General features: G+C 32.9%; 1 protein-coding gene across 2 annotated transcripts; it reads right to left on the bottom strand.

Annotated features, from left to right (window-relative positions):
- Positions 1 to 5513: 5513 nt before the first annotated feature.
- On the bottom strand, positions 5514 to 13536 carry Agxt (Alanine-glyoxylate aminotransferase). Of its 2 annotated transcripts, XM_073978142.1 has the most exons (5): positions 13356 to 13534; positions 13120 to 13296; positions 5885 to 6747; positions 5661 to 5825; positions 5514 to 5593 (listed from the first exon to the last, which is right to left on the bottom strand). In XM_073978142.1, the coding sequence occupies exons 2-5, from the start codon at positions 13267 to 13269 to the stop codon at positions 5584 to 5586; spliced, it is 1188 nt and encodes a 395-aa protein (XP_073834243.1). In that variant the 5' UTR covers positions 13270 to 13296; positions 13356 to 13534; the 3' UTR covers positions 5514 to 5583. The 2 variants fall into 2 exon arrangements, with proteins under 2 accessions (XP_073834243.1, XP_073834242.1); XM_073978141.1 differs by having other exon boundaries at positions 13120 to 13536.
- Positions 13537 to 14208: the final 672 nt, after the last annotated feature.

Raw genomic sequence — 14208 nt, forward strand, 5'->3', positions numbered from 1 at the left:
AAGATCATTTGGAAATGTACAGCCGGTATTATATTTGATATTGTGAACATGGTATAATAAGAAAGGTATGGCAGAGCTCACAGCTGATTACAATTTTTTTTCCATTGGTGACCGACTTGTGTCAAACTCATTTTGAAATGTTTTGTTTTAATGCTCAGATTATGACAAATTTCAGAAAATAAAATACATATGTACATACATTTTATTTTCATAAATCAAAAAGGAATTTTAATCATAACAATAAATTTAAAACAACAGCGGTTTTTCTTTCACAAAATGAGAAGCTGTCGCGTGTGCAAAAACCTGATTGGAAAGTAAAATGGATAATCTTTTAGAATTTGCATGCTTTCCCCATTTGAAGAATAATTAAAAACATTGTAATGCATACATCTATGGAATGAGACAAGTCTCCCCGCTCAAGTGTTGGCTATTTAACAATGTATCTTATCAGTGAATAAAAATAATCAATAAAGACCAAAAGTTTATATTTCTAATGTAATGTTCTCCAGATTTTTCATTTATTTATCACTATACGGTATCTTAATCTCCAGTAGAATCGATAGCATGTTTAAGTCGTCCGCGCAAGCCACAGGTTTTTGCAATAAGTTGAGAAGTAGAAACACATAGATTGTATTTGCACTCAATAGATTTCATTTGCCGAGGCCTTTACAAAACAATAGGCCGTTCTGTGGTAAGCTATGCGGAGCCAACGTGGTATGCAAATGTTAGCTGTACGCAGTGGAAGAATATTCAAACCTGCCAGAATGCCGCCCTGATGACTGCAATAGGGTGCCTCTTCACCACACCAGTAGACCATGTTCATGAGGAGACGAAGGTTTTGCCGGGGCATCAGAACAACAGGATTTTGGATAGCATTCACACTGATGCAGTCGCGAAGGCCCTACAGTGTGAATGTCGTACTTGAGCATCCATCGCAACAGAAGAACGCCAGCTCCCAAGGCGAACACGAGTGGTTTTAGACCAGTTAAGATCCGGACGATGCAGCCGCCTCAATTCGTATTGATGTCATGATATCCAACACATGCCCACACATGCATTTGTTTAGCTGCCCAGCTAACCCCACTCACCGTTTCCCCATTCTGTATGGACGCAGGTCCAGTCCGTTGCAGAATTTTTGAGTCTGGATACAGAGGAACCGGACAACTGAAATAATATCCGAACGAACATATTTGCGTCGCCACAACAACATCGTTTCTAGTAGATCCGAATAAAAATTTATTGCGTGCCATTTATATTTTTCACATTTCATTAATTTTGAAATTTGAATAAGAAACAAACATAAACAAAAACAAAACTTGACGTTTGTCACAATAGACAATTTTGAAAGGAAGCGGGCATACATGTAGGGTTGATTTTCTATGGTTTTTTCGAACCTGTTCTACCTTCCTTATTATACCATGATTGTGAATAGTTGAAACTTTCAATTCACACAGGCTGAGGGTATATCTCTGTCGGCAAAGCCGACTGATACTTTTTTACTTGTTATACCCTAAACCACTATGTGGAAAGGGTATTATAAGTTTGTTTTGGAAAAAATTCATGTAACACAATGTGGTATACCAATCTCCATATTTCGACGAGATTAAGCGATTTTGAGATGTGTGTCCGTCCGTCTGTCCATTAAAAATTGTAATTTTTAAGCGATTTTGTAAAAACCTCTCCAAACTCGCTATCTTTTGCTGGATAATTTTGTTTTCGAACAGCATTCATTAAAAATGAGTACGAATTTGTACAAATTTTTTTGTACAGACCTACTATTTAGCTGGTGAAATGGACCATTAATTTGTTATGAAAAATACCAAATTTTATTTTTGGTCCATATTTTAATTCCTGGAGGGCATATACGGGCAAAGTAGCCTACATATGGGAAAATAACTACTGACCTTTCCCCTGGTGCAAATAATGTGTCTTCTACAAAAGTAATTCTGATAGGAAAATTCTATAAATTTTGAGATTGGCCCCTAATGTCAGTTCTGTTTTGACATTTGTGTAGTAAACACGCTAATAAACAATGTTACGCTATACTGCTCCAGAACGCGGAATATTGGTGACTATTTATTTGACCAATAATCGGTCGGTGACTTTGGCAAAACGTGAATTTCTTCGCAGATTTCCTGATTTGACCGCTCCAGACTTCTTTTTGTGGGGCTTTTTGAAGTCGCGGGTTTATGTCAACAAGCCGCAGTCTCTTTCAGCTCTTAAAGACAATATCCGTCAAGAATGTGAGGACCTATTGGCGGAAGTTTTGGCCAAAGTGATGGAAAATGCCATAAAAAGGGCTCAAATGACAATAAACTGTGGTGGCGGTCATTTATCTGACACCATATTCTCGACTTGATGTAAAAATATTAAAAGACCAAATAAAAATAATCCACAAGAAGAATCAAAGTTTTTATTTTTTTTTAAATTACAGCCAAAAAACATCGGAAGTTTACTTTTGCGCCACCTTGTATATAATGGGTTTTGTGTAGAGAACATATTTTCCTCCGATGCTACAAATTTGCAATAATATTCTGATCGTCGCGAAATTTTAAGTAAAGTTTGGGTTTACGACGAAGAAGAAGCTTGCAATTTAACATGATGATCAGCTAATATTTAGTGGATTAAATGGACAAAAACTTGTGTGTAAAATTTATATTATGTCCTGAACGAAAACGTGAGTTATATTTCGAAGACGATGTTTTAGCCTTTCCATTGATGTCAATTATGTTGATGTACGTGGTCAGATAACACAATTACAACCTATTATATACACGGATACCACAGTTTTAATTGTGTGCAAGGTAATTACATTCACGCTAAAGGTCGCGGTTATAGTTCAATACTAAGAAATATATACACGAGGTAAGAGTTTTGGTCTAGGATGATGCCAATAATTTGGATAATGATCGGATAATATTTAGCGGGTTAAATTAACCAAAACTTTTGCGGGAAAGATATAAAATTTTCATTTTGGCTCCACATTTTAATTTCTGGGGGGACATATCCAGACAGATTACGAAAACGAAACTAGAAAACGAACTCGTGACCTCTCTCTTGATGCAAATTATATCGATGTAGCGGCTAGATAACGTAAATGGATTTCTTTATTGTTTTGGTTTGCGAGCGAAATTAGCACAATTTAAATTGTTGTAAATTTTAATGATGTAGTCCCAATTTACATTAGGCGAGTTTACTTGCGGCAATTGTCAGTTTGTAGGTGAGAGAGGGGGCTGAGAGGCAAAGGGTTACCATATGCCTCACCTCTCTCTCCGTCAAACTGACAATTGCCGCAAGTAAACTCGCCTAATGTAAATTGGGACATACTAGTCTTGAAATTTTTGTGCTACCTACCTTTGGTCAAAAGTAATGTAATACCTAAAAAAATTTCGTTTTTTCATTGGAGGTTTGGGTAAAAATCAACGAAAACTACTTCTAAATGTCTTTTGATATTTCTTTCTTTATGCAAATGTTAATTTTGGAAAAAAACGTGTATGTATGTATGTACACATAGCCCAGAAAGTCTGCGTTCACCTTACTACTTTTCAAAAACGATGCTAAAACTTTAATAAATAGGTGAATGAGATCAGTTTTTCTTTCATAAATATGTTATTGGCACTCTTTACTACCAGAATAAAAAGAAAAATTCCTGAAAATATATTATTATTGCGAAGATAACGGTAAAAAAGTGTTACAACTGCTAAATTAGAGCCCCAAAAAGTCGGCGTTCACTTTGTATGTTGTCTTTTGATTTTTTTGCAGTTTTCCACCATTTTTAATCAATATTGTCACAACTGGTCATTCTGTGAGGTCGTTCGCACACTTAACTTAAAAAAGTAAAGTATTTCAAGAATGGAAAACAAGGACAAAGCATGGTTTAATAAGAAAGGTTAGCCAAAGCTTTATGTCAATTTAAATTTTTTTCATTCGAGTATGCCTAAAACTTCAAAACAATATAAACAAACTGTGTATGTGTGTGTGATGTTTGAATAATATGCCAAACAATTTTAAAAACAATCGAATTCAATTATTTTTAAAATTGTTTTAGACCATTTGTATGGAAGAAATTGCTGAGATTTGCATTGAAACAATCAGTTTATCATATTCACAACTCGACTATGTGGAGAAAACTTAACTCTTCATTCATTTTTCGCGTTTTTTATAAAATGCTCAAAAAATGCATTGTAAACAAACCCACCTGTTGCTTTTATTTTGAAGTTTTAGGAATTCAAGAAAAACAAGGGTTCTATAGATTTTTTTCATTTATTTTTCATTTACTTATACCATGGGACAAAGAAATTGGCATCGATAAAAAGAAAATTCTAGGTAAATTATGGAAAAAGCTATCGAAATATTGGCGAAACTGTAGGTAGAACATATTAGTCTATACATAGAATGATAATTAACTATAAAAAAATCGGAATTTTGAAGTCAATGCCCAGATCTGGACGGTCAAAGCTCAGTTTTGGACGGTCAAAAATATTACCAGAACGGGAGGAGCGTAACATGACTAATATAGTTAAAACAAACAGTCCGATAATTACTTCAGAAATTATTGAAAATGTGAAAATGGCATCCAAAAAAAGTATTTGTGCACAAACCGCCAAAAAATACTGCATAAAGCTGGATATCATGGTATAGTCGCACGGCGAAAGCCGTACATATCACTAGTGAACAGGCAGAAGCATATTGAATTTGCTAATGAATAAACAAGCCTCCAAGTATTCCGGAATGAAGTCATATTTTCGGCCGGAAGCATGTTCTATATGTTTGCAATGACTGTTTAGAGAAAGCTCGAACAGCGCTTGAAAAACAAAATCTTGTTTGGTTTGGGGTGTGTAGCAGCTTCTGGAGTGGGCCAACTTGTATTTATTGAATCGACAATGGACAAGTATGGTTACCTAAACATCATGAAGCGCAATTTGAACCAAAATGCAGAAGAACTACGAAATTTTGATTGCAACAACATAACGTTTCAAAGCATACTGCTGAGATTGTAAGGTTTTGGCTCCTATATAATGCCCAGATCTGGGTTTTGATGTAAAAATTCTGGTTTGTTTATAGTTAATTATCACTCTATGTATGGACTAATATGTTCTACCTAAAGTTTCGCCAATATTTCGATAGCTTTTTCCATCATTTACTTAGAACTTTCCTTTTATCGATGTCAATAATTTTGTCCCTGTTTTCCATTCTTGAAATATTTTACTTTTTTAAGTTAAGTGTGCGAACGACCTCACAGAATGACCAGTTGTGACAATATTGATTAAAAATGGGAGAAAACTGCAAAAAAAATTCAAAAAAACTAACGGTATTATTGCAACATACAAAGTGAACGCAGACTTTTTGGGGCTCTAATTTAGCAGTTGTAACATTTTTTACCGTTATCTACGTAATAATAATATATTTTCAGGAATTTTTCTTTTCATTCTGGTAGTAAAGAGTGCCAATAACATATTTATGAAAGAAAAACTGATCTCATTTACCTGTTTATTAAAGTAATCATGTTGTCCTTTAATATTGTTTATTTCTTTATTTTATGGAAATTAATTAATCATAATAGGTAATACAGGAAGTCCCAGGTTAATACATGCTAAAAAATAATGAAAAATTAAATACACAACAATGTACACAAAGTTATCTCGATGGATTTTCTTTACATTTTTGATTTTTCATTGACATCACGCTTCGAACTTTGTATAGCTTCGTGCAAAACATTCAGCACCAAATCAACTCTTTCAAATGTGGCGTTTTCGCCCATTAAGCCAATGCGGAATACCTGTTCCACGGTTGGTCCTAAGCCACCACTAATCTCCAAATTGTATCTTAAAGTATAAAGTATAAATTAATAACAAATACATACTATTATGTACAATTAACATACTTTCGCATTGTATATTCAGCAACCTTACGCCAATCCACTCCTGCAGGCACTTTAATCGTGTTAACAGTGGGTAATCTATCATTGGCATTTGGTACAAACATCTCCAAACCAAGTTCACTTAGACCATGCTGCAAACGATGAGAGCATTGTTCATGTCGTTCAATGACGGATGACAATCCTTGGGCACAAATTTGCGCTAAACTTTCACGCAGAGCATACAACAAGGTGGACGAAATTGTGTGATGATATATTCTAGAGCCTCCAAAGCAATTCCAGTACTGGCCAATAAGAGTCGCATCGAAATAATACACTTTAACTTTTGTTTTACGTTCGACAATATGCTTCATAGCACGTTTGCTAAACGAAATGGGTGTTATACCGGGTGGGGCACCCAAAACTTTTTGTGATCCCGTATAGGCCACATCGATGAACCAATTGTCCATGTAAAATTCAGTACCTCCCAGGGAAGCCACAGTGTCAACCACAAAAAGGCAGTTATATCGACGGCAAATTTCACCAATTTCTTTTAGTTGTCTTTGCAAAATACCAGTAGAGGAATCACCTTGGGCCATAAAGAAGATGTTCGGTTTATGTCCCTCGAAGGCAAATTCAATTTCATCCAATTTTAATGAACGGCCAAAGCGGGATTCTACAAAACGGACATCACCTCCATAACGTTTGGCCATTTCTGCAGCTCGATGACCCCACAAACCGGTTGTTCCGAACAATACAACATCACCATCTTCGATGAGATTGCATAGAGCTGCTTCCATGCCCGCATGACCTGAACCACTTATACACATAGTGGCATCATTCTTTGTCTGAAAGACATACTTGATGCCCTCCTTAATTTCATCCATTATCTGTAATAGACCAATAAATAAAGAAATAAATGAAAAATCGAACAGATCAATAATGGGGCTAATGTTGTTATTCTTATCGTTTGTCTGGTGCTAAATATATACATATGTATGTATGTAAATGATACATATTCCCGGTATATCGAAGAAGTAGAAAAGGTTTTAAAAATAAAACAAAAAAGTAAAACTTTTTATTACAGTGTTTTATTTAACTTGCTTTGGTGTCCGTTTCGTTCAAATCTGGTAACTCATTTTAAACACGGTTGCAGCATCTAATCCAACTAACTGCAATACATGACTATGAAATCAAAACCAATATTGGCCCATTTTTACAGTGTTCTTACAGTGTTTTATTTAACTTGCTTTTTACATCTGGTAACTCATTTTTGACACAGTTACAGTTGACCAATAGAACTTAAACTTTGCACACTTTTCAGATTTGGATGACAATACATGAATATGAAACCAAATCCAATATGGGTCCATTTTGTTCCATATAGCGGTACCACCCGATTTAAGGTGTTTTGAGGATTTTGTCTTCATTTTTAGTCCGAATTGGCTGTAACTTGGTATTTGGAGTTCCCAATTGTACAGAAATTTCCCCACCAATAATTGTGGACATGGGTCAGATTTTGGTGTAGCCCCATATAACGATACAACCCCATTTCAGCCAATGTCAAAAAATTTATTTACTAAAAAGTTAAAAAGAAAAGATAATTAAAAAAATAAGTTCCAGTGTTTTATTTATAAATGCACTTAAAATTAGAAAATAATTTATCGGTTATCCTCAATAAGTATATTCTTCCACATGATGGAAGATTTGAGAGATTCCAACTTATTGAGGCTAAGCAACAAATTATTTTCTAGTTTTAACTTTATGTTTTTTAATTATCTTTTATTGAACAGTATGTAGTATGTATAATAAAATGAATTCATATAGTATGTACATATATGTTGTTGCTGTTATAACCGATATATCACTTCTTAGAGGTAGTTTACACTAGCCATCATTTCATATGTACCGAAATAAAAACATTCCATGGCACAATGGTCCCAAATCCAAATTTTCTGGCCAAAACTATTTCAACGTCCATTTTGTATTGAAATTAATTATTATTTATAATAAATGTGTACAAACAGCAATTCTTACGTTTTATCGACCAAAATGAACAAAAACTGCCAAAATTTGTTGAACAGGGTGGTCCCGTTGTGTGGGGTCTAAACCAAAACATTGACCTATGTTAATAATTTTTGGTATGAAGAATTCATATCTTCCAAGAGGTCAAAATACCAAATTTCAGCCGAATTGGTCATAAAGTGTCGCTAAAATCCACAAAATACCTAAAATCGGACGGTACTTTTATGTGGGGGCTATGACAAAAAATGGACCTATTTTCAAAAAAATTATACATACTTGTTTTATACACTCTGAAACCCTTAAATATGAATTTTAAGGGAAATCGGTTGATAGATGTGGGCTTTACCGTTCTATTTCAATTGGATACTACGTACAGTCACAACAGGTTTTTACAAAAAATTCTCCCATCTTAAAATAGAAAAATCAACTTGAAGCATTGTGGCGTTTTTTTATTGGGATAGCGTTTGCAATTTTGTTTTTTCAAAATAGTCTGGCTTAATCCCATTGTTGTTGTTTTAATATTTTAAAACAACTATTTTATTAGTGGAAAAGATTTGGCATTGTTCGCCAAGGGGTAAGGCAGGGAATACTATAGTTTCGATCCACGCCAAATCTTTTCCACTAATAAAATAGTTGTTTTAAAATATTAAAACAGAGATCCAGTGGCGTGGATCGAAACTATAGTATTCCCTGCCTTACCCCTTGGCGAACAATGCCAAATCTTTTCCACTAATAAAATAGTTGTTTTAAAATATTAAAACAACAACAATGGGATTAAGCCAGACTATTTTGAAAAAACAAAATAGAAAAATCAACTTTATTTTAACTGTCTCAAATTTGAGCACGATTTTACTTCTGAATTTATTAGTACAAACCCCCTGCTGTCTTTCAAATTCGATTTGAAGGTGGACATATTTGGACATTTTTTTAAAAGTTTAAGTATATTTAAAAAATATTTGTAAAAAATATTTTTTAATATATATAAAAACATTGATATTATTACGCTAATTTTACAAATTTTATCGTTCTTTTTGTAAATATTATGAAAGTACTCATTAACAGCTTCCCGATTTATAATAACTTTGGTCTCTCATCTGTATATTTATGCACCGACGCCGTACAACAAAAATTTTATATTTTACAGCACAAAGTCTGTTTTATTTTTACATAAAAAAGGGTCAACTTTGGTACTGCGCCAATCAACGAATACTAGCGTTATTTACAAAAACTAACTAATTTCAGATGACTTGATGTGTTTTTTATTATTCTGTGCAAAAAAAATTAAAATTTCGAAACTTCAAAAATAGGGTTTTGGCCAAAAATTTCCTGATTGAAACCTATGTGCATGGGCTGGATTCTTGTTCTATGAAATTTTGTAATGAAAAATATTTTCTTTATAATTTTTTTCATTTGATAGTTTTTTCCTTTATAAAAGTTTTCATTTCTCATTTTCATAGAAACAGAATTGAGCCCCATATCTACCCACACAGACAATGGGTCTGTTTGATAACAAAAAAGTTTGTACAAACTTTTTGAAAATTCTTTTCGATAACAAACTTGTTCATTAAAAGAGAAGTATTTTCAATTACTTTTTACTTGCGAAGTTATCGAACAGGCCTAATATATTGTTACGGAATTAGATTTAACTAATCTCCGTGTAGACGTTGTTTTATTCCCCAGTACGATTTGTACCAAATAAAACAGGGTTCGTTTTAGATTACGTTTCTACAATGCTTTATTTACTTTATTACGCTTATTCGTAACCGACTTTAATTACTAAGCACACAGCTTGTATTTAGTTAGCACGCAGCAATTCTTTAAACGATCTGTTCAGTTCAACGCTTAAAACACAACTCAACTCAAGGTTGCCATTCGTAACTCTATTTATACCCAAAATCTCCTTGGTCTAGAAATATCTAGAACATATGGCAACCTCTCGAATCTGTGCAGCGAACACACAGACGCACATTCGCACTAAGCGAACAACCATACTCACATACATACAAGTAGACAAGCACAGTAATGACGATAATTACATTATTGTTGCAAAACAAAACAAACAAAAGAACATTAACAAAAGGTAATGTAACGACTAGAATGATGAAGAGAGTTCTACATGGTAGTTGTTGTTGCTTAAATAAAGTAACTGCGTAATAAAAACTTTACGTTACAATTCAAATTTTTAAATTAACGGAAATTAAACTAAACTAACATAAACCTATCAGTTACATTCGTAACAATATGTGTTCGTTTACATAAAATTTGTACAAATTGTTAGTGGATGTTGTTCGTTATTCTACAGTACAATGCAAAAGACATTAGTCGAATACAATAAGTTACTGTACTTGTACAAGTTATTAAGTAAACCAACACACCTGTAGTGCAATTCCCTAACTCATTTTTTGAGTTACCGACAATTTTCGGTAAAATAAATGGTCTGTTCCAAAACTGCAAGAATCTACTAATATTTACTATTTTTTCCGATAACATAAAGGAAAAAATGTTATCGTAGTAAAAAACAGTAGCTTCTTGCAGGTTCTGGAACAGAGCAAAAAATGTTTATAATTTCGGTAATTACCCATGTTAGCGACGAATAAAAAGTAGCCGTAAAGTTCTACCGACAGCAAGAGTGTTTTCAATTTTTATTTGAACTGTTCATTCATAATTTTGCGTTTTAATTTTACCGATTTTTGTCGTTAACTCAAAAATGAGCTAGAGAATCGCACTACTGATGTGGAGACGTAATTTCACTTAATTTTTGTGGTGTGGACGCAAAAAGAAAAAAGGGTAAGGAAAATAAGAATGAAAAATTTCAGAACATATGACATTGACGGCTACCTCTTAGTAAATGAAGACTCGCTTCATTCCGTAGAATATTAAATTTGTCATTCAAGTATATAGTTATAGTCACAAAAAATTGACACATTTTAGCAATAAAAACAATTAAAAAAGAAAAACAATTCACACGAGCATTTCGATAGCAGTCCTGTTTTGTTCTAGCTCCGAATTGTCAAACATATTCGGGTATGTTCTGAGGCGACCTTCACCTCTTATTTCGGCGTACAGAAATAAGGCCCCATGAAATAACAACCCAAATTAAAAACGAAAATAGGTCCCAAACAGGTATATGGAAAACAACAACAAAGCTTTTGGGGGCCTATTTTCGTCTTTCTGGGACCTTTTTTCATTCGGCTGATGGGGCCAATTTGTCTTCACAACAAGTAAATCGAATATTTGAAAATCAAATTGGGGTCTAAATGATATTGTGGTCTAAATGATCTTGTGGTCTAATTGCATTTTTCATTGAGGGCTTTTTGCACATGTTTAGGGCCCAAATGCAATCCAGTGTTGAACACAAACAACAAATTGGGGTGAATTTTCGAAAGTTATTATTAAGAAAACGAATGAAAATTAGGGTGTAATTTCATAAATTTTATTAAACAATTAGAAACAATAAAAAACGGTGCCCCAAAACTGGTTGGTAGTTTTGTCCGTGAAGCAAAGCGGACATAATAAAATCGGGATATTTTTTTAAGTATTTGCATTTCTTTACAAAAACTCTGTATTTTTTCAAAATCAAAAATATTTTTGTAAAAAATCGCGCTATTTTTTCAAAAATATTTCGACTGCGGCCCTTTTCGGTTTTATACAAGTTTTTGCAATTTGTTAGAAAAATTCTGTATATTCTAAAATTGCAAAAATATTTTTGGAAAAAAAAATCGGGCGATTTTTTAGAAAAATATTTTTTTCGGTTTTTTTTTCAAGTTTTTAGAAAAATTTTGTAATTCCAAAATTGTGAAAATATTTTTGTAAAAAATGGCTCGATTTTTTCAAAAATATTTTTCTAAAAAATTGCAAATACTCTTATAAAACCGAAAAGCGACGTAGGCGAAAATATTTTTGTAAAAATTCGCGCAAGCATGATCAAGACATTACTAGCAATGGTTCTAAAAACTATTTTCATGGCAGAACTACCAGGTAGTGGTATCACACCAGCTGATCGAATATGAAAAGTCAAAACCCTTTATAAAAAAATATTTTTGTTGTAGTTTCCCCAACAACATAAAGAAAGTTTTGACATAACATATTCAAAATTTTACGATGCCACTGCCTGGGTAATTGTGCCATGACTATTTTCAAAGAAAAGTGCAAAACAAATTTTTCTATGCCCTGATTTTTTCCTCTTTCCTCTATCTAATATGGGGCAATGCTGGCTAATATAGGACTTCGTATATATCATTAAATTGTTTGTAAGTTCTCTAGACATTACCATTAATGCCTTTTCATAGTCATTTGTTCCAAAATAACTTCAAAAACTACAAATTTCTAGAGAAATTGCCTACAAAGGGCACTAATTAAGATCATGCCAAAATTACGTAATTTTTTCTGTCAGAATCAATGACAAAACTACTGAAAATGATGAAATAAAATAAAAAAATTAAATGGAGTCAATTTGGTAATTATTAATCGATTACCATGGTGCATGCGTTTTAATGCCCAATTTAAAATGCCCATTTTTTATTTTTCGCAAAATTTTAGTACAACGGTACCGTAAATGGATGTACATATATGGAATATTCGTAAATATATTTAATTCCACTTTGAATTTAATTCGAATCGAATTTAACATTCTATTTACCAAAATGAAGTTTTATTTTTATAAAAATACTAGCGGACCCGGCGAACTTCGTCTCGCTATTAAGGAATAAAATTTCATACAAAAACTCAATTTTCGATTTTTCCAATTTTCCGACTTTTCTAGAGAGATTTTCCAAAATTTTCTTCCGTAAAGACCTTCTCCTCGAAAATACGAATAACTGAAGAAAAATTTTACAGAAATCGGCCTAGCCGTTCTCATTTTATGAATTACTATACATTTTTTATACCATTTTTATATATATAGATTGTTCACTTATTTCATTGTTAAATCATTTTAGTTCTCAGCTATGAATTTGTTTTATTGTGGTATTTAATCAATGTACCACGGCTTTATAAAAGAATAAAAGATAAGACACTCGTTATCAAGCATCACCTTAAGATTTCACTAACCTCTCTCTAATCGCGAACACAAAAACAAACAAGAAAATATTTTTAAAACGAATATATGTATGTATAACGTATGTACGTAATGTTATGAAATTGAAATTTCACTTGTAATAATACCACAAACATTTCCAATTGAATTTTTTATAATAGATATTAATTTGATACACATTATTTTTGCTTCAACTCATTACCTCTAAACATTCTGGATGTAAATGACCCAATACCGGATTCATTAGGCTTGCTAGGACACGTTGGGAACAATTTGACGGCCCTGGTCCCATTAGGGTTTTCGTGGGAACGTATAAGGAACGTTTTAGGCACGCCGGTGGTGGTACTTCCATTTTGTAATTGTAGGCTTTAAATTTTAGCTTAACGAAATGCAACGACGAATATTATTTGAATACTAGCAGAATGAATGTTGAGCTACCGTTTTATATGCGTGGACAAGACACCCAACCTTATCACTTGTACGACTTTTGATTTGTTTTTGTAAAGAAAACCAAAAAATTAAAAACCGCAAAGGAATAACATGAAATGTTCAGATCGCAACACACACTCCTTCTAGTCAGTTCCGTAGTCTCGAAAAGAATTAAACGAACTAAATGCATGGAATACGCTTGGAAAAACACTTATAAGTTTGTCAGTTCTTATCACTACAAATAATCTCAAAAATAGAATATGAACATACCATTTTTGTTCTCTTGGACATACATACATCTTGAAAAAATGTTTGTTAAATAAATAATATGCATTAAACTCAAATTTTTTGAAAGTGGAAGTAAAAACACATATATAAAATCTTCTATATACACAAATAACTCCTTCTCACTCAATGCCAACAATATCTGAGCCGATTTTTTTAACTATATTTATATGAACATCCAAAAAATGTTTAAACAGCTATTCCATATGCAAATATAAGCTCGAACTCAATTTACGTGAACCGCAAGCAAAAGAAGAGTATCCATTAAAGACAAATACTATAGATCAGCGCCGCTCTAATTTGCGAAAACGCAATCTCTAGGGCACTTGACAAATTCTGATGTATATTTTTCCAATTGGGTTTCCTGATTATAAGTTGGGTTCAAAACACTTAAAAACTTGTGCTTTGCACAATTATTTTTGCGCCTGCTTTATTAAAGTTGATTAGAATTAAAAAAAAAAACTTTTAGCAGATGTGTTAGTTATTGATTGATTTGTTGACAATGATAACGAATTGAAATATTGATCATGTAGTATAACCCGGAATAAAATGTATATGACCATCAAATATGCAAATT

This window comes from Musca autumnalis, unplaced genomic scaffold (assembly GCF_047663935.1).
Source record: "Musca autumnalis isolate F117 unplaced genomic scaffold, ASM4766393v1 scaffold_3, whole genome shotgun sequence".
Taxonomy (NCBI): Eukaryota; Metazoa; Arthropoda; class Insecta; order Diptera; family Muscidae; genus Musca; species Musca autumnalis.

Bases quoted from the DNA above. Each gene is read 5' to 3' on its own strand.
- Agxt (XM_073978141.1), bottom strand. From the start codon at position 13,269: ATGGAAGTACCACCACCGGCGTGCCTAAAACGTTCCTTATACGTTCCC. The intron at 6,748-13,119 runs GTAATGAGTTGA...GGTCTATTACAG, and splicing joins TACATCCAGAATGTTTAGAG to ATAATGGATGAAATTAAGGA. The intron at 5,826-5,884 runs GTATGTTAATTG...TTATACTTTAAG, and splicing joins GCTGAATATACAATGCGAAA to ATACAATTTGGAGATTAGTG.